Genomic DNA, 22,007 nt, shown 5'->3' with positions numbered 1-22,007 from the left:
CATCACAAGTGTTACCTACAACTCCTTCTCAGAAAAGAAAGCTAACTATCCACAGGAGGGTGGACATTTGTTACAAAACGTGCTTCCCCTCCACTACTCCTCTCCCCAGGACACTTGCTTCGCCCATCCTTGCATCGTCATTTAAAATCAACCAAGTCAGCAATTGTGTGCTACAAATTACAGTTTGTAAAATCACATGATTGCTGAATTACTTACTTCAGAAATGGCTAAAATTTAAGGCTTCACAGGCTGTGAATGTTTCGTGTCTCATGTTCAGTAATAGCACTGGGTAACATTACATTGGGGCTTTGCATGAAAATAGGTGTTTTTAAATCGTTTCTTAGAGCTGTTTACAAATATGGTATAAAAAAAATGGTTCTGAGCACTATGGGACTTAACATCTGTGGTCATCAGTCCCCTAGAACTCAGAACTACTTAAACCTAACTAACCTAAGGACATCACACACATCCATGCCCGAGGCAGGATTCGAACCTGCGACCGTAGCAGTCGCGCAGTTCCGGACTGCGTGCCTAGAACCACTAGACCACCATGGCCGGCTAATATGGTATCAGATTTCCTTTAACACACACAGTTTTTTATATAATTATGTAATTCTGCTTCTGCTACAATTAGTGTATCACAATGTACAGCGGTCAACATAATACATTAGAGTAATCGAAAACAGCCAGTAGTGATAAAAGCAAGCTCCTAAAAATGAAAGTGTGTGGGCAATTCCAATGTTTTTTGCTTCATCTAAAAAACTTACCTCGCTTATTCTGTGTCAAATTAGGAGACCAAGATAAAATATTCGTGCCACGTAAGTGTCATTAAGAAAACAGATCCAGAGGAAGCAGAAGACATTATCTTTTGGAATTCTGATGATATGATGAGAGCAAACAAGCTACATAGATGACTTATTTTTGCATGGTAAAGGCTGAGGGCCATAACAAAAAAAAAGAGTATTAAAGGCATTGTATACACAAAGTTGAAATCAGCCACCACATCCGTACCACATGGACTCAGCATTCCCCAAACTAACCCATAGATCCTAAATTGATACAGTTCCTAAACATAGTAATGAAAAATTGGAAAACCACACTTAATATCCAAATAAATTCAAATAATATCACATCACAGCCAATACAGATTAAGCGTGGAATATACCAAGGAGACTCATTAAGTCCTTTCTGGTTCTGCCTTGCTCTGAACCCACTATCCAACATGCTAAATAATACAAATTATGGATACAATATTACTGGAACATACCCACACAAAATCACACATTTGCTATACATGGATGATCTAAAACTACTGGCAGCAACAAATCAACAACTCAACCAATTACTAAAGATAACAGAAGTATTCAGCAATGATATAAGTATGGCTTTTGGAACAGACAAATGTAAGAAAAATAGCATAGTCAAGGGAAAACACACTAAACAAGAAGATTACATGTTGGATAACCACAGCGACTGCATAGAAGCGATGGAAAAAACAGATGCCTATAAATATCTAGGATACAGACAAAAAATAGGAATAGATAATACAAATATTAAAGAAGAACTAAAAGAAAAATATAGACAAAGACTAACAAAAATACTGAAAACAGAATTGACAGCAAGAAACAAGACAAAAGCTATAAATACTTATGCCATACCAATATTGACCTACTCATTTGGAGTAGTGAAATGGAGTAACACAGACCTAGAAGCACTCAATACACTTACACGCTCACAATGCCACAAATATAGAATACATCACATACATTCAGCAACAGAAAGATTCACATTAAGCAGAAAGGAAGGAGGAAGGGGATTTATCGATATAAAAAACCTACATTATGGACAGGTAGACAATTTAAGAAAATTCTTTATAGAACGAGCAGAAACTAGCAAAATACACAAAGCAATCACTCATATAAATACATCGGCTACACCACTACAATTTCATAACCACCTCTACAACCCTTTAGACCACATAACATCAACAGATACGAAGAAAGTAAATTGGAAAAAGAAAACACTTCATGGCAAGCACCCGTATCATCTAACACAGCCACACATCGATCAAGACGCATCCAACACACGGCTAAGAAAAGGCAATATATACAGTGAGACAGAAGGATTCATGATTGCAATACAGGATCAAACAATAAACACCAGGTATTACAGCAAGCATATTATTAAAGATCCTAATACCACAACAGATAAATGCAGACTTTGTAAACAACAAATAGAAACAGTAGATCACATCACAAGCGGATGTACAATACTAGCAAATACAGAATACCCCAGAAGACATGACAATGTCGCAAAAATAATACATCAACAGCTTGCCTTACAACATAAACTTATAAAACAACACGTTCCTACATACAAGTATGCACCACAAAATGTACTGGAGAATGATGAATACAAATTATACTGGAACAGAACCATTATAACAGATAAAACAACGCCACATAACAAACCTGACATCATACTCACCAATAAAAAGAAGAAATTAACACAATTAATCGAAATATCCATACCCAATACAACAAATATACAAAAGAAAACAGGAGAAAAAATTGAAAAATACGTCCAACTGGCTGAGGAAGTCAAAGACATGTGGCATCAGGATAAAGTTGACATCATACCAATTATACTATCAACTACAGGAGTCATACCACACAATATCCACCAATACATCAATGCAATACAGCTACATCCAAACATATATATACAATTACAGAAATCCGTAATTATTGATACATGTTCAATTACCCGAAAGTTCCTAAATGCAATATAACATGTACCGTACAGCAAAAAGGAAGTGACGCTTGATAAAGGTCCGCGTCACTCCATTCTTAACCAGACTTCTAAAAAGTCTGAGAAAGTAATCAAATAATAATAATAACAGTAATAACAACAACAGTAATAATAATAATAACAGTAATAACAATAATAATAATAATAATAATAACAGAGTGTAAACCATACATCAGTGTAGTAGCAATTACGTAATTACCATTATGCTGTGCTGTCAGTTTATTCATTTATGGTTGCAGAGTGTATAATGAAGAAATTTTTGGTGTATTGTAGGAACTAACTACAACTCAGATAAGGCATTTTTCAGAGATATTTAAACATATTTGATGTATATGTCTGAATGTTACTGTCACAGATGCACAGGACAAAATACAAAGTATGTATGTGTGTTGTGGGTGAGCTATGTGTGGGAGATGATGTTGACACATTTGTATCACAAGCTGTAGCCTTCACCACACAGTGTCACACACAATGTTAGTATCAGAAGAAAAGTAATTATTGGTAACTTATACAATTAGCATTACAGTCTTACAAATTACTGATAACAGTAATGATCTTTTAAAATTAATACAGTTTCATGACCAAAACACAATTGAACCCCTTTGTTTTAACTCCTCAAAAAATTTCGTTTTATCCCTCACAGGGTTATTACCCCTGAGTTTAGAACCACTGCTCTACTTCGAATAAAATCCCCGAGCTTTCGATGACCATCTTCGCCATCGTCATCAGGAGTTCACTGAACTCCTTACAATGATGGCAGAGATGGTCATCGAAAGGTTGAGGATTTTATTCGAATTGATGCAGCTTTAAAACCGAGAACTTTTTATTCATGTATGCAGTCTCTAAAGACTCCGAGGACACACTGTTCTACTTCTATTGCTTAAATGCACATTGTTTGTCTCTCCTCAAAACATAATGTCAGACATTAATCTGCACAAATGAAAATGATTTTACTGAATTTTTGTCAACAAACAAAACTTAATTTTAAAACACTGTATTATTCTGCAGTATTTTCATGTCTGCAAACACTGATTCAATAGTGTTATTTTCATCACCAGCACAAATATGTAGAATTTTAAATGAACATCACTGGATTTGGTGTATGCTTACCTTTGGCATATGACACTGTTCAGTTAGGAGTTTAAGTATGCACCGTGGTGGTTTCTCAATCAGTTCCAAACAAGACGTATTATCTGTGAACTGAATATGAGCAAATTCGATCCCTTCTTGTTGGTACTGCAACAAAAAAAGACATGTCATATAATAGCTTCCCATGAAAACATAAAATAACTGTATTATAAAAGCCTAGTGACTATCTGTGCCAGAAGAAATACATATATCAGAGGGAGTAAAGGTATCAACTTACCGTACAGTTGGGGATTTTGAGTGTTTGATATACACAAGACAGAAAATGCTTTTGAGCTTTCACACAATGTCCTTCTTCACAATCAACCAACCAACACACACACACACACACACACACACACACACACAGAGAGAGAGAGAGAGAGAGAGAGAGAGAGAGAGAGAGAGAATACATCTTTTCCTCCACGGACCCAACACTTTCTCGCCATCCCCTTTCTAGACATTGACCTCCATCTTGCCGGAGGTTCCATATGAGCCCACAATCAACAGTAACTCTGGTTTGATAGCTTTCCATCTTATGCATGCAAAAAAGTCTCTGCTACAAGCCTGACCACCTGCAGATGGTACATCTGCGGTGACGGGCAATTCATTGTCCAGTATGCTGAAGATCTTACAAAGCCTTTCACACACAAGCACTACCCTCCAAACCCAATCAAAATGAGATCTCTAATGCCATATCTATTCACACCCCTATTTACTCCAACAATCCCCATAAAGTAGCTACAAAAGAACACATCCTCCACTAACCAATATGACTCCAGAGCGGAAAAATTTAACGACATCCTTCACCAAAAATTCGATTACAGATTGTCATGTCCTGAAATGAGAAACATCCTACTAAAAATATTTCTTACCCCTCTCAAAGCATTACTTTGCCACCCACACAACTTATGAAAAATCCTGATCCACCTTTATGCCACACCTACTTCCAACCCCTTGTCACATGAGACACATCTCCATGGAAGACTCAGTTGCAAAACCTGTCCTATGCACATATCTGGCACATTCTATTCCAGTTATGTCAAAGATGTAGCTTACACTACCAAATGTAGAGTCCCTGTGAAAGTAGTCACGTCATATAGCACCTACGCAGCAACTCTTGCACAGACTTTTATGTGGGCATGACCACCAACCAGCTGTACTCTCAAACTAATGGTTGCTGCCAAACTATAAGCAACAGAAAAGTAGATCACCCTGTGGCAGGACATGCTGTTGAACACAGTATACTTGACTTCAATGGTGCTTTACAAATTGCACCCTCTGGCTCCGGAGCTCTGCCCCTTCCTCCCTCCATTTCCCTCAAAACACATTTCTATGATTTGCATATACGAGAATGTCCTTACAACACATACTTCGACCCCATGATCTTCCTGGCCTTAGCCGCCAGCAGGTCTGTCCCACACCCAACTCTTATCTTCCTACATGCCCACCAGCTTCACTCGTGTTACACCCACCTGTCCCCTCTTCGTGTGTTCTACCCCTTTCCCTCACTCCCAATCCATTCCTCCACTTCACTATGTGCTACACACTGCTGGTCCTGCCTATCCCTGGGCAGGCTCCCCAGTCCCACATTCCTATTCTGCCTCTCTCCCAGCTGTCAGTCACCCTTCCCTCTACACTTCTCTCCCCCTTCTTGCCTTCTCTCTCCACTCATCAACACAACCTCTCACCTCACAAGGAAACATCAACTTAACCTCATATTTTACAGAAAAAAAACACATTGGTAAGATATTAGTCCCTCCAATCTAGCCTGCCATGTACCCATCATTCGCCTAAAGGGATTGGCAACATGTCAGACACTAAGGTGTCGTGGGTTGCATACGTACAAGGCATTACCTCCCCAAACTGCATCGATCACAACAAGGAAGACAGACAGCAGAAGGCAGGACAAGAGCCACCAGGGGTCCTCCGTGCCAGGAACCTATTTCCTCCACTGTGTCACGTGTGTGGAGCTGGATCGGCATGAATTCCTCCATGCCCTGGCTGTTTAGGGCAGCACAAGTCAATATAGTGGCAGTCTGCTCCACTGGAGCTCTGGGCCAATTTATGTGCCGGCTCTTAGCAGCCCATCAGTCAGAGCCTGGTTGGAAGCCACCGTAGAGGGACCTACGACTTTCCAGCAATATCCCGAGGCACACCTGTCCGCCAACTACACATAATGCTCAACCTCAATTGTTAGGGATTATCAGTAACATAGCATTCACATCTCACTACATTTATTCACTGTGTGTTCCAGGTTTGGGCTATAATTCCATTAGTATATAGTTGTAGCATGAACATACTGATTTTAAACATGAAACAATGACAAATCCAGGATGGAATGTAACAATATTATGAAAAGAGTAGTCTCTACTCACCATACAGCAGAGATGCTGAGTTACAGATATGCACAGTAAAGAGACTATCAGAAAGTGAGCTTTTGGCGAACAAGGCAAGGCCTTCATTGAAAATTGACAATGTACACACCCACACACTCCCACAAACACAACTCACACACATGACCACAGTCTCCGGTAGCTGAAGCCAGACAGTGGGAGGTAGGAAGAGAAAAGAGGGGAGGGGGGGGTTAGTGGAAGAGGAGAGAAGTAAAAAACTATGAATCGGACTGGAGTAGGTACTGGTGGGAGGATGTATGGGACAGCTCTTGTATCTGGATATTACAGGGATATGAGCCACAAGGCAAGGGGTTGGGAGCAGGGGTTGTATAGGGATGGATGAGGATATTGTGTAGGTTCGGTGGGCAGCGGAATACCACTGTGGGAGGGATGGGAAGGATAGTGGATAGCACATTTCTCATTTCAGGGCATGATAAGAGCGAGTCGAAACCCTAGTGGAGAATGTAATTCAGTTGCTCCAGATATGTGTGGTACTGTGTCATGAGGAGAGTGTTGTTCTGTGGCCATACAGTGGGACTTTGGGAGGTGGTAGGTGACTAGAAAGATAAGGCATGGGAAATCTGTTTTTGTACAAGGTTTGATGGGTAATTAGGGTTTGTGAAGGCCTCAGTGAGACCCTTTGTATATTTTGAGAGACACTGCTCATCACTATAGATGGGACAGCCACAGATGGCTAGGTTGTATGGAAGGAACTTGTGGGTATGGAAAGAATGGTAGCTGTAAAAGTGGAGGTATTGTTTGCGGTTGGTGGGTCTGATATGGCCAGATGTACTGATATAGCCATCTTTAAGGTTGAGGTCAACATTGAAGAAGATGGCTTGTTGGGTTGAGTAGGACAAGGTGAAGCGAATGGGAAAGGAATTGAGGTTCTGGAGGAAAGTGGATAGGGTGTCCTCATCCTCAATCCAGATCATAAAGATGTCATCACTGCCTCCCTGCCTGACTCAGTTCACTCCTCCATCCAACCATGATCCACCCCCTTTGACCCCAAATCATCCCCTGTTAGCTTTCCTGAATATCTTAACCTCTAACCTTACTTCATTATCATTCCCCAAATCCCACAACATGCAAACTAACCTGACATCCACAGCAAGAACTGTAATCTATCACCTAAAAACTGCTCCAAATCTTATAATCCTACCTGCTGACAAAGGCTCCACCACTGTTGTCTTGAACCGCATGGATTACTTGGTAGAAGGACTCTGCCAGCTGTCTGATTCATCCACCAACAAACCCTGCCACAGTCACCTCATTCCAGAAATTCAGCAGGATCTACAGTCTTTCCTCAAACCATTGGGCCCATCCCAGAACCTTTCCTCGGAGTCCATCTCTCTCCTCACCGCTTTCAATCTCTGCTCTCCTACCTCCTACATGCTTTCTTAAAGTCCATAAACCCAACCACGCAGGATTCCCCATTGTGGCTGGTTACTGTGCTCCCACTGAGAGAATCTCTGCTCTTGTAGACCAACACCTTTAGCCTATTACTCACAACCATTTCCTTCACCGATTCTCCAAAGTTCCTGCTCCTTTACCACTTGGTGCCCTGCTCATCACTGTTGATGCTACCTTCCTTTACACTAACATCCCTAATGCCATGGCCTTACCACTATTGAACACTACTTTCCCAAAGCCCGATGGCTTCCAAACCAACAACCTCCCTCCCAGTCACCATGAACAACTATATCCTCAACCACAATTATTTCTCCTTTGAAGGAATTACCTACAAACAAATCTGGGGTATGACTATAGGCACTCACATGGCACCATCCTATGCCACCCTATTCATGGGCCATCTAGAGGAATCCTTCCTAAACACCCAGAATCCCACACCCCTCATCAGGTTCAGATTCACTGATGACATCTTTGTGATCTGGATCAAGGGTGAGGACTCCCTAACCACATTCCTCCAGAACCTCAACACATTCTCACCCATTCACTTCACCTGATCCTACTCAGCCGATCAAGTCACCTTCCTAGATGTTGACCTCCACCTCAAAGATGGTTACAACCTAGCCACCTGTGGCAGTCATATCTGTAGTGAAGAGCAGTCCCCCTCAAAATATACTGAGAACATCACTGAGGCCTTGACAGACTGTAATTACCCTCCATCTTGGATAAAAGCAGATCTCCCATGCCATATCTTTCCTGTCACCCAACACCTCCCAAAACTTCAACTGTCTGGCCACAGGGGAGCATTCCTCTCACATCTCAGTACCACCCAGGACTGGAGCAACTGAATTACAATCTCCGCCCAGGTTTCGACTACCTCTTGTCATGCCCTGAAATGAGAAATGTCCTACCCACTATCCTTCCCATCTCTCACAGTGGTATTCCACTGCCCACCGAACTTACACAATATCCTCATCAAACCCTACACAAACCATTGCCTAATGTCTCATATCCCTGTAACAGGTCTAGATGCTTGACCTGCCCCATACATCCTCCCACTGACACCTACTCCAGTTTGGCCACAAACATCACATTTCCCATCAAACGCAGGGCTACCTGTGAAACCAGTCATGTAATCTACAAGCTAACCTGCAACCACTGTGTTGCATTCTACATGGGCATGACAACCAACGAGCGTCTTTCCACATGAATGGTCACCGACAAACTGGCTAAGAAACAGACGGGCCACTCCACAGCTGAGCACACCACCCAACATGACGTTCTTCATTTTAATGACTGCTTCACATCCTGTGGCACCTGGATCGTCCCCACCAACACCAACTTTTCTGAATTGCGCATGTGGAAACTCTCCTTGCAATATATCCTACGTTCCCACAACCCTCCTGGCCTCGACCTTCGTTAGTCATTGTCTTACCCATCTAGCCCCTTCCCTGTTCCCATTCCAGCACTACACAGACCTCTATTCCACCAACACAGGCTCAGTCTTTTACTTCTCTCCTTTTCCATTACCCTCTCCCCGCTTGCCCTCCATCTAACCTTCCAACTGTGCCTAGCTAACATACCCTCTCTCCACTTTGTCCCTGTATGCTCCCACAAGCAGCACTTTATCATTCCCCACCTCTACCCTGCTATCCCTACCCCTCCTCCACCATACCCCCACCACCCGGTTGGCTCTCCCATCATACACTGCTGCTCGCCGTCTGGCTTTAGCTTCTAGAGGCTGTGGTCGTGTGTGTGAGCAGCATTTGCATGCACGCATCTGCGTGTGTGTGTGTGTGTGTGTGTGTGTGTGTGTGTGTGTGTGTGAGAGAGAGAGAGAGAGAGAGAGAGAGAGAGAGAGAGAGAGTTCGACAATGGCCTTGTGGCCAAAACTCACTTTCCAACAGTCTTTTTGTTGTGCCTACCTGTGACTCAGCCTCTTCACTTTATGGTAAGTAGCAACTATCCTTTCCATAATATTCTTAGATTTTAAAAATGTATACACATCAGTTGTCACTCACTCCACCTCACTCCTGCTACTTAACACCAGAATAAATGTACTGTACAAGTAAGTGAGTAAGAGGCTCATGAAATAATGTTTCAGCACTGGTAACCCACTTTGTCCATTGTGTGAAAATGCACAGTTTCTAAAGTGTACCTTGTGCCAGAGACCTCTTTCCTTTAAACATTTTTATCTTGCAATTCTCAAATACAGTGTGAATGATGAAACAAATGAGTGTGTCATAAGCACTGTTTAATTATTAACATCACTGTTGTGCATTATTTTCTTTGGACTTTAAGGCTGACACTGTTAAATTGAAAGTATTTCACTTCATTCCAATATAATTCTTCCGCTTCTTAGATTTATTCATTTTGATTTTGAGGCATATATACATAGCTTCATAATATCAATACAAGAGTCTTGTTAAAAAATACTGAATGTAAAAGGGCATGTGGTTGATGTATTATGTACTCATATCACCTATCTATTTTTCACATAGAATAAAAAGTGTTCTCAAACAAGATTTTAAAACACAATGGGCCTTTTTTTTAACATCCAGTGAATAGGAGAGCTCTGTTTGTCATTCCCCTGAACAGTACTTCATGCTCAGTCATTACACAGCGGCAGTGGGGCGTAGCGAGTGAGAAGCAACTAGTGCGTGTGAAGTATAAAAACTGTACATTCAGAAGGTCATTATTGGGTACTATTAGAAATATGGCTCAAATTATTACATAGGATCAATTTCTGGGGTGAATATCTTGCAATTGCATCATCCACAGGGAAATCGCCCATGGGATGCAGGAGTTTCATCGTGTATGATATAAGGCTGGGGTATTATGGTAACTCTTTCAGAGTTGATGGGACACATATGTCCTACTAATGTAGTATGCAGTTTTCAACATTGGGACATCTCTGTTCCATACCTGCCTACTGTTAACAGCTAGTGAGAAGCTTTCCAAACTCGGAGAAAAATACTATGCACCATTGGGCTAAACATAAAGATTGCTGTGAGTGATCATTGGTGTGTTTCCACCTGGCATAGTGCACCTGCTTCATGAAAAGCAAATCAAATCATCACCACCTCCGTTCCAAGAATGTCTGATGTGATCATCGTGTGTAAATTGTCTTAATACATGATTTATTTTTGCTCTTGAATGGGGAGAAATGCATATTCATATCATGAAAAGGTTTGATTTTAGGTTATGAATTTCATAAGCCAAATGTGGAAAAAATATGTGGAACATCAGAGAAAATGAACAGTGTAAACTTACTAAATGTTCTATGAAAGGAGTTTTTAACTTTTTAACACCATTCTTTTTTTTGTATTATGTGGTAAGTTTACAGTGTTCATTTTGCCCACTGTTTCACATATATTTTCTGCAATTGGCTTAAAAAATTCATAACCTAACATCAAACCTTTCAAGACAGGAATATACACTTCGCTTCATTCAAGAGCAAAAATAAATCATGTATTAAGACAAGTTACACCTGATAATGAACCCACAGGGTCTGAAATGCATCATGTATTTAATAAAACATGAAAATTTGTGACTGAAGGTGTTTTTTTAATTCATACATCCAGGGTATAGAATACAGTCACTTTTGCAGCTGCAAATTATGGATAACATTAAAAATCAAAGAATATGTTATGATACATTATTACACATCTCAGTAATTTTGCTGGAATGGACATAATTTGCAGTTAGGCTTTGTCCTGAGTAAGTGTGACAGCTTCAGGTGACAAAACACAACTGCAGACAGCTACAGAAGTTTCACAAATTGGTGACATCCATTTCCCTGCTTCTCGTATGCTGCAATGGATGATGTTTACATTCAAATGTGTTTGAATCTTGTCACTGCAACACATGTGACAGTGACAGCGACAGCTATGAGTCTCCTCAGAGAAATGTTGGAGTGAATGTGCCAGCTGTTATGAAATACTTATCAACCTCTTTTAAGAAAACTATTCAATGAAAAAATTTGATACTTTCTCATCTTACAACTTGATATCTTCACTTGATAAAGGAAATTTCTTTTTGTTATTTGTGTGCTGCAGGAAAATAAGTAAGCAACTGCACTTAAATTAAGAGTTTGCAGAGAGAAAAACACATTGCACAGACTTTGCATTCAGCTCATTTTAAGTCATACATATATGCATATGAAATGTTGCCAATATATCAAAATTGTATTTAAAGTTGAGAACAGCATGATCTTTCTCTCAGTTCTTTTGGATTGTATGTGTGGTGGATGGGTAGTGTGCTCTATTTCATTCCTGCACATCACAAATCATGTGGTTGTAAAAACTGTTATATTTCATAAATGGTTAAAGATACTGAAATAAAATATTTCAGAAATGACAGCATGTAAAGAAGATGTGTTTTGTCATCTGATTAACACTTAAAACATGATTGTCAAATGTTTGAGCAGGGGAAAACCAAGCCTCACTATAAATTATGCAATCAGTTGTTTCCAAATTTTCATACCCAAAGAAAGAGTGAGAAACAGACAAATAGGTTATCAAAGTAACCATCATGAGATCTAATTTTGCATGACAATTCACATTACTAACAAAGACACTACTAGCACACCATGGAGATCTCATGGAGAAAGGCATTCATTTTTCCTTCTTACTTTATTAGTCATTCTTCAGCACTATTGGCAACTGGAAGTTTGTGGTCGTATAAGAAAGTGATAGCCAAATGTATCTCTACTCATCCACACATATTCTAAGAATCTGTTTAGTGATCTTTGTAGTTGATAATATAAATTATGAATCTCTCCATGAAGATTGCTCCCTTTGTAAATTTCTTACACAGCACTCATGTATTGCCTTATTTTCCTAAGTAAAGCTACTTTTGTTACCTAATTCTTGAGCTATAATATCTTACAGTTTATGGGTGCTGTTTTACAGAAACGGCTCGTCGCTATAGCAGCCTTGTTGTAGTGGAAGTTTGTCACTTGCAGATAGGATAGCTGAGCGTACCACTTGTAACTGAAGTGTAACATTTCATATGTTGTGTGCTGTTGCTCGCTTCTATCACTTACAAGGGACATTGTCTTAGAGGGATGTACATGCCCTGGCAATCTTAATACAATGTGAAAAACATTGGTACATAGTGTGCCAGAGTCATCTTAAAATTTTATGTTGAAAATTTGTATGTGATATTTCATGTTTCTCATTGTCGTGAGAATAAATGTGTTTTGGCACTGATTTGTGCTGTTGGTCGCTTCTGCCACTTACAAGGGAGATGCCTTTACACACAGAAATTTAACTTTGAGAATCCTAGATAAAACAAAAAAATGGACCTAGTTAGGTTCATGAGACACATGCGTACCACCTCACCAATTTTCAGACCTTCATCTTAAAATTTTGTTGTTGATGAAAGTGTAATATTTTCCACAACAGAAAACAATTTTTTACCTTTTATTTATCAAATATGTGTAAAATGACTTTTAGCTACCAAAGTGTTAAGTAGTTTAGGTAGATGAAAGAATATTACTTAGTGGAATGAAGATAAGTTTCTGATAGGATATCTTTCATTTTGGGTCAAAGCCATGGTGAAGGATGTGGTTAGGTTTTTCAAGGCATAGTTGCTACTAGATAATGAGAGGAATATCATCAGTAGGCTGGTTTATTATGACATTCAATTTGTTGGTGTGATATTCCATTGCTCACCCAACCTACACAGTATCCTTGAACATCCTTATGCCATCCCTTCTCCCAATCCCACATACCATTGCCCTGTACACAACACAGGTGTAAGTTTTGTCCCAGACACTCATCGACAACATCCCACTGTACTCCAATCACCAGGAATTCCCATCCAGTTGCACATCACATTTGCATGCAGCCACATCACACTGAGGATAAGTAATAGAACTGGCCTGTGCATAAGCAAATGGTTTGGTCAGGAGAGGAGATAATGATGGTGCTGGGTAGTGATTGAAGTTTCATTAGCACAACTACCACAGGGTATGTGAATGCTGAACTCACTGAGATGCCTCTTTGGACACATATTCAGTAACATTTTATAACGTCACATGACTGACTACTACGTACTCTGATTGCACTTACTGCACTTGGTGAGTACAATACCATGACGTATATAACTGATATAGCAATAACAACACTTAAAAGTGTTCTGGCTGGCAGCCACCAGGCATCTGAGATGGCCACTTTTTCGGAACAAAGTGATGGATTCACCCAATACCTAGAGCAAGAGTGAGTCTTCTGCACACAGACCATCTTATCGTGTGTGAACTCCACCAGCAGTGCCGTAATTAATGTGTGCATCTGTATATGGATATGCCAACTAACCAGCTGTTTACTTGCATAAATGTCAGTTGCCAAACTGTAGCTAACTGCTAACTGTTCACATGGTTACTGGACATACATGCTATACACTGCAATACTAGTGAATACACAACAGCTACTTCAATACCTGTCCCTTTGGATTGCTCTTCGCTTTATAACATCAACTCCTCTGAACTGCACAAGGGAGGGCACAAGTGGGGTCGAGGGAGAGGGCCCGAACATCACTGTGGTATTCATATTTTCGATTATCATAATCCACCTAGCTTGAACATCTCTACCATCACCTACCCCTTAAGTATCACCTAGCCTTCTTTTGTCATTTTCCACCACATTATTCCGTCTTGTCAACATTATACTCCCCCACCCCCCTCTCTCTCCCCCCCCCCTCTCTCTGTGTTTCCATCTCTCTCTCTCTCTCTCTCTCTCTCTCTCTCTCTCTCTCTCTCTCTCTCTCTCTCTCTCTCTCTCTCTTATATAAACAGAGTGGCTACTAAATCTACATTACAGTATGGGAACCATCCGAACGTGAAAAAGAAGACTAATGATGTTCTGAATGAATTATCCAGCTTTTTGACTTTCACTGCTAAAGATCCATTCACAACAGTCAAATAAAATCTCTTATCACCAAATTACCACACTCTAGACAGACCGAGTAGTCGTTTTCTGCATTTCACATAAAAACTTAGCACATACTTTATGAATTTCCTTCTGCTGTGAAATAACACAGTGAAACTTATTTACAAACCATGAACATGAAAAGAAGCAAGATACATGGGAAATATGAGTGTGACACTTGGGAGTCAGGATCTTGACTAGTTACAAATAATTATTACTAACTACATAAGAGTTCTGCACATTGTACCTAGCATTACTTTGATTCTACTAAAAATCAAACAACAGTGATTAATCTTTCAATGTGTTATGCCAAGACAATGTGTGGACTACCCCAAGGGCCAGCAAATAGGTTACGTACAAAGGCAGAAAAATGGAGAATGTGTTAATTGGTTAAATCCATAATAGCATAGCTTATTCCAATGACAACTTTAATTTAAGGAAATATTTTAAATTTTTGTCTGGTAAAAAAGTTCTTTGGTGTACACTATATTACTAGGAACTATTATATAATGTTGACTTATAGTATACCTCTCAAAACTTACAATCTCTTGTTCCAAGGCAAAAACATAGTGATTGAAGAATTTGTGAAGTTTTTCATTTGTATAATTGATGCACAGCTGTTCAAATGAATTCACGGTGAAGTTCTCAAAACCAAAAATATCGAGGACACCAAGGAAGCGGGAAGAATCCTGCCCAGGATTGGTACATGTATTTATGTGAGAGACTAGCCACGCAAATGTCCGAGAGTAAAGAGCCTTTGCCATGGCATGTCTGTTCTCCTTTGCCTGCAATAACAACAAAAACATCATAAATGAGCTTACAAACATATAAATTAATAATCGGTGTCAGACAGAAAAAACAAACCATTGTAAGGAGTAACCAAAAATATGTCAATGTTCACAATAGCTGTTAAGGAAATTGTATTCAATAAAATTAAAATTATGAGGATTTTAGGAGTAATATATCAAATACTGAAGAATGTTAGAATATTTTTAAAACCTGGGAAAGCCTAATGCTCTATCGTATGGCAGTTGAGAGGGAGGGTGACAGTGCAGTGAAAGGATTTTGATACAATGACAGAACACAAGGAAAGTGAAATGCCTAATGCTGCAAAAAGGAAAAAAAAATATTATTCAAAATATTCGGCAATATGAGAATTTCTGTAACTTTGGGATGAAGTACATCATGGATGTATTTTCTAATGGAACTTCTTAACTTTTTTCTGTTGGCGATGTCTATTGGATCAAGGCATTACACATGAAGGATGTGTTACATAAAAATACAAGATCTTTTAATCAACAACACGAGATCGAAAGAAGAGAGATGCACACCTACCAATGTGTGAGAGATAACAAAGAGCATGAACAGGTTCTAATTCAAAACATGGTTAAAAAAGATAAGCATAAAAAGGAAAGGGCAGGCACAGAAGTCATAATTTTTTTAACACTGTTGTCTTTTCTCCCAGGCAGAATTAATTAGTTCATGCAATTCTAACAAGACTTCAAGTGTATGTTTGTCATACACCAAATTTTAGTATATAAGTTATCTTTTGCTTCCTGTGTTTTTTATTTATTTTACTAAACACTCTACTTTTTGTGACATGGAATAGTATTAACAATATTTTCAGTTATCATTTGTTATTTTCATTTTACACATTTCATTTTATCTCTTACTGTACGTCATAACACAACTGGAGTACTGTAAGTTCTTTTCTTTTTTAGGGTTTTGTCCTCAGTCGACAAATACAGAACCTTATAGGATCTCTTTGTTGTCCATCTGTCAGTCTGTCTGTCCGACTGTTAAAAACCCCTTTTCTAAGAAACAGGTAGACACCTCAAGTTGAAATTTATGACACGTACTAAGGCCTATAGTCCCTTGTTGGTATAAAAATTGAAGCTTTTAAGTCAATGCAGTCAAAATATATAGCCATTTATGTTCCTATTTTGATACTCATAAAATCACTCATCAAATCCTACAGTGTACTTTCCATTGGCCTAGAATCCTGAAATTTGGCATGAAGCAAAGTTGCACAGTACAACCAATGAAAAAAAACCATAAATTTGCGCAAACTCTTTGTCTTTACAAATGTCTGCTTGTGTCTTTGTATGTGCGGATGGATATGTGTGTGTGTGCGTGAGTGTATACCTGTCCTTTTTTCCCCCTAAGATAAGTCTTTCCACTCTCGGGATTGGAATGACTCCTTACCCTCTCCCTTAAAACCCACAACCTTTTGTCTTTCCCTCTCCTTCCCTCTTTCCTGATGAAGCAACCGTTCGTTGCGAAAGCTTGAATTTTGTGTGTATGTTTGTGTTTGTTTGTGTGTCTATCAACCTGCCAGCGCTTTCGTTTGGTAAGTCACATCATCTTTGTTTTTAGATATATTTTTCCCACGTGGAATGTTTCCCTCTATTATATTCAAATTGTTTAATTGGATAGACAAACAATCTACTCACCAAGCAGAAGAACACAAACATAAAAAAACTGTTGTAACTGGCAAGATTTTGGAGCCAGTGACTCCTTCTTAATGTCAGGTTTGCTGTTGGAAATGTTTTAGGTTTGGATTGCAAAGTGAAATTTCCAATTGATAATACACATGAAAGGTAGGTTCTTCACCAAAGTTGCATGATCAAATGCAGGTTTAGGGCTGAAAGTGATGCTCTTAGATAATACAGATAATTCAGGAGGGGAGAGTGCTTTAGATGAGAGGTTAAGGTCACTGTACTGTTGTGACACATTCTTGGGATTATGGGTTATTCTTGGTCTGGGAGGCAGTGGTGAAGGCTCTGGGATGTTAAGGAGGTTGGCCAAGCTCAATTTGTAGGAGAGAAATGATGGTTGATGGTGTGGCTGTTTAGGGAGTTGCAGAGGGACAGGAAGGGAAACACCACTGTTCAGGTAGTTTAGGAGAAGGTGGGATAGCTTTTTGAGGTGAAGTCTGGTATGTTATTGCAGTTTGAAGCTGGCATGGCGGATAATAACACCCAAGGAAACATATGGGGCAGATAACTGCATGATATTGCAGACTGAAAGAAGTCTGGTAGGGTGGAAATTTGCTGATGAGGCATATAGGTCACAGATTAGATAGGTAAGAGCAAGAGATCGCTATATTTAAAAATGTAAAGGAGTCTGGTGTAGAGTAGGATTGCACCCAGAAACAGGGACTTTCAATGTTAGACCTTTTGGAGTAACTCCAAGGGACAAGCAGGTTTCAAGAAACAGAATATGGGACCTTAGTTTTGACTGTACAAAGGCATCTTTTCAAAAAGAATGGATGTAATATGAGATGGGATTCATCATGGCAAGAGAGGAAAGTTTGGAGGGTTAGAAATCATGGAAGTGGCAAAAAAATAAATAAGCAGAGTATGGAAAAGACAAGTAATCAGAAAAAAGCAAGGACAAAAGTCAGAAAAAAAGTCCAAAAAATTAGAAATATTCGTACGAAAATCGTTTATAAGAGGTAATGAGTAGGAGGTCTATATGATATGAAAACAAATGATAAAAGGAAAAAATCGATCAGGGAAAGTCATGAAAACAGAAAATTTAGAAACTGGGTAAACAGAAAGTAAAAGTCACATGAGAAAATGTAATCTACTTAACTTGGCAATTAAAGTGACAAAAGAAATGGCAATAAAAGTCAATCAAAGCACTTTGCTAAAAACAAACACACAAAAAGTGAAGGAATTAATGTATAACAAGATAAGTGGATGGTGGAAAAGAAAATAGCTGTCAAATTTGTGAATAAATTGGCAAAAGATGATCAGGAGAAGGCCATGCAGTGTAATGGATCTTAAATTGTTGTATGCTAATTCATAAATAGCAATGGAACTGTTATATGCAAATAAAAATGGAACCCTCTACGAGCATTTGAAATCGATATTAGAAAAGCTGTAGGAGCAAAGTGTTGATTAATCTTGGTGACACAGATAAATAAATGAATGGATCAGCACATTAAGGTAGAAAACAGATGACTGTTTGAACAAGACTGACAAGAGGGTTAAATAAGAAGGGATGATGGCCACATGGGTTAACATAAGAACAAAAACAATCAATTATTGACAAATTTATTTAATTGGATAGCTAAAAAAACCTACTCACCAAGCGACAGTAGCACAACCACATAAGAGACTGTTGTAATTGGAAGATTGCCAATTACAACAGTCTGTTATGTGTGTGTTCTGGCACTGCTTAGTAAGTAGATTTTTTATCCATCCAATAAAATAATTCTATCAATAACTGATTGTTTTTATTGTTATATAAAAATAAAAGATAGACACTGATATGAAGATGAAGAGTGTTCAGAGAGTAAACAGACAGAATACAGAAAAATAAGACATAGAAATACATTGAGAAGAGACTAAATTAAATCCCACCCGATCCTGCCTCAGACACCCAAAAGAACAAACAGACCGCTTTGTCATCCTCAGCCGATAGGCATCACTGGATGCAGATATGAGAGGCATATGGTCAGTACACTGCTCTTCCAGCATTTGTCAGCTTTTGTGACTGGAACCGCTACTTCTCAGTTGTAGTTCCTCAACTGGTCTCTTAAGGGCTGAGTGTATCCCACCTGGCAGCAGCAATCAGCAGCCCCAGATAGTCAGCCATCTAAATGCTAGCCATGCCCACCAGAACTTAACTTCTGTGATCTAATGTAAACTAGTGTTACCACTGCAGCAGGGCCATTGGCACCGAGAAGAGAAAATAATCAAATATAGCTTAAGACCAGGTAAGAACCAAGAACGTAGCTGAGCCAGCTCTGGAAGTAATGGTAATTGGAAGAGTGTGAGGGAGGAGAGGAGCGGCTACCAATAGCATGACAAATACAGGTACTACACCAGTTATGAGTAATGGAAATGTGAAGCACTGACCATGTCTAGGGAATGTGAATTGTGTCTTTAGGATGTAGCAGCCTTTCAGTGTATGAGCTGGCAGATAATAACATTGGATCAGTTTTGAATTTCAAATTGTCAGTCTTCTTTGAATAAAGTACAACTTACTGCTGAAGCTTCCTCCTTATATTTGTCCTCTTAATGGCTGATGATGTCATTATGTCATCTCAATGACAGCATAATTTGAACGTATTAACAACAGAGGTAGCAGTCAAGCACTGCCCCCATTCAGGCATGAACCACTGTAAGGTGAGGAGGTAAGCACTGACACTGAACTCTCAGTTGTTAGGTTGTCTCAAGTGAAGCACAAATAATCCCACATAATATCCAACACCATTCACTATGCAGTCACAGACAGTCTTCATTGTTCAGTATTTCTGTTCATTCCATAGACTTCCTTGTAAAAGGATTCAAGAAGTCTGTTGGACTTTTAGTTTCCCCAAAATGAATTTTGTGTCCTTTTTGGTGAGTTATCTTCTGAGATTGCAGATGTTGCTAGATACACGATCTTGATGGCACACCAAATTTGTGTAAAATATGCAAAACTGTTAATCCATGCACATCCTGGTTCTCTAACAGAACAGCTTGTCAGTATCTGCCTGAATTAAAACATCCTCAAATAAGAACACTACATCTACTGAATAACTCACAAAAACATGTTGGATGCCATGCATTCCTAACAACAGAACTCTGTCATATTATAATTAAGTAAGGTGATCATACATGTGGCAGTTCATAACAACAGATGTGCAGATAGAGGCTGTGAAACTGTATACCTTCACTGAAACATCTCATCTTGTATATGCTAATCCCTGGGCCCAATTTATGATGGGCTAATAGCATCGGTCAATGAGACTGAAACCACTGTACACACAAGAATGCTTTACAATAGCTTCCAGATTTGGTCTCAATAAAGAGGAATGGCCTTCTTAATAGGGTGAATTTAAAATAAAAATAAAAACATCACAGATTTTTTTCTCTGTAGACATCATTGCAATAAAATTGTAAACATGCAAACAGAGCCATAATATATCTTGTCATATAGTATTAACTATGTTTTGTTACATTTTCAGATTTCAAGGTAATGTGACAGAAGAATCAAGATCTAGTACACTCATTTTCAAGCTAGCTGTAAATGTAAGAGATTTTATTTAAAGAAACAACCAACAGAATAGATGGAAGTAATAAATAAAGCACATCTTCAGAAGTACACATCCTACCACACATATGATGAGAAGTTTTGTATCTGACCTCCTGCAACTTCAGTGGAATTTCGGTGATGTTGCCTCGTACATTAATTTGCCGTAAAAGTGCCACTTGTACTAGATCTTCCTGCTGTAGACCCAATAGACTTGCAACTACTGATAAGATTTCTATGTCCTCTTCTGTAAGTTTACATTTCTCACCATCTATATCCTGTAAATAAAATGAGAATAACAGAAACTATTTCAAAACATACTAAAAAGTTAAAAGAACTACTTACATTGAGATGTAATTCTTTGTTAGAAATACAGGGAATGGCATTATTGTAAAGAAAAATTTTTCATGGCTGTTTTGATTGCCAACAGTTAGTCTGCAGTGTAAGTTTTCAAATTTGATGTAAGAGGTGGTTTGGCAGTGTTAGACTGTAACCAGCACCAGGCTGGTATGGTTTCTTAACGATGATACCACGTAATACCAAACACACACACTACCATCCTTTGTTCTTACCACTTAATAATTGTAGAAAACAATATCAAACTTGATTTTCACATGCTAGTGATCAGTGTTGGGAGTAACCACATGTAAACGATGTTGAGGACGTCACTGGGATGAAATACAGATGGTACTTGTACTCACTATTTGACAGTCTTGAGATATTTCTGTTTCCAGCTGCTGTGACCCCACTGTGTGATAGCAAGCTTGGCTGTGGGAGTACAGAATAGATGTGGGGTGGGAGAGGGAGATATAGTGGGGTAAGAGTTGGGGAAAATGCTCTAGTGCTACCAGCTAGGTATAGCATCAGGAGATGCTATGCTGGAGGAAAATGATCATGGGGAGAAGCAGAGAAAGGGAAAGGACTAAGCTGAAGAGCTTTGGTGAAACAAAGTATGTATGGTTGGTTGGTCGGTTGGTTGGTTGATTTGGGGGATGGGACCAAACAGTGAGGTCATCGGTACCATCGGATTAGGAAAGGAACACTCCGTGCCGTTTCAAAAACCATCCCAGCATTTTCCTGAAGTGATTTAGGGAAGTCATGAAAAACCTAAATCAGGATGGCCGGGTGCAGGTTTGAACTGTTATCCTCTTGAACGCAAGTCAAGTGGAGGTAAGTATGAGGCTAAAGTGGGAGTTGGAAAAGGGATAGAGGCAGGTGGAGGAGAGGGACTAGTGAAGGCTGAGGCCATGTGGTTAAAGGCACAAAAGAATGTTGCTCAGAGAGTTCCCAATAGCACAATTTAGGT

General features: G+C 39.3%; 1 protein-coding gene across 1 annotated transcript in view; it reads right to left on the bottom strand.

Moving 5' to 3' along the window:
• Positions 1-22,007, bottom strand: part of LOC126257510 (myosin-I heavy chain) — an 829,484-nt gene that overhangs the window by 180,325 nt on the left and 627,152 nt on the right. Inside the window, exons 7-9 of the mRNA XM_049955569.1 lie at positions 20,815-20,979; positions 15,217-15,459; positions 3,922-4,047 (exon numbers count right to left, since the gene is read on the bottom strand). Of these exons, the coding sequence (XP_049811526.1) occupies positions 3,922-4,047; positions 15,217-15,459; positions 20,815-20,979 (534 nt within the window). The remainder of the gene's footprint in view (positions 1-3,921; positions 4,048-15,216; positions 15,460-20,814; positions 20,980-22,007) is intronic.

This window comes from Schistocerca nitens, chromosome 1 (genome assembly GCF_023898315.1).
Source record: "Schistocerca nitens isolate TAMUIC-IGC-003100 chromosome 1, iqSchNite1.1, whole genome shotgun sequence".
Taxonomy (NCBI): Eukaryota; Metazoa; Arthropoda; class Insecta; order Orthoptera; family Acrididae; genus Schistocerca; species Schistocerca nitens.
Note: the sequence above shows the minus strand (reverse complement) of the source record. Positions and strands in the feature narration are given on the sequence as shown.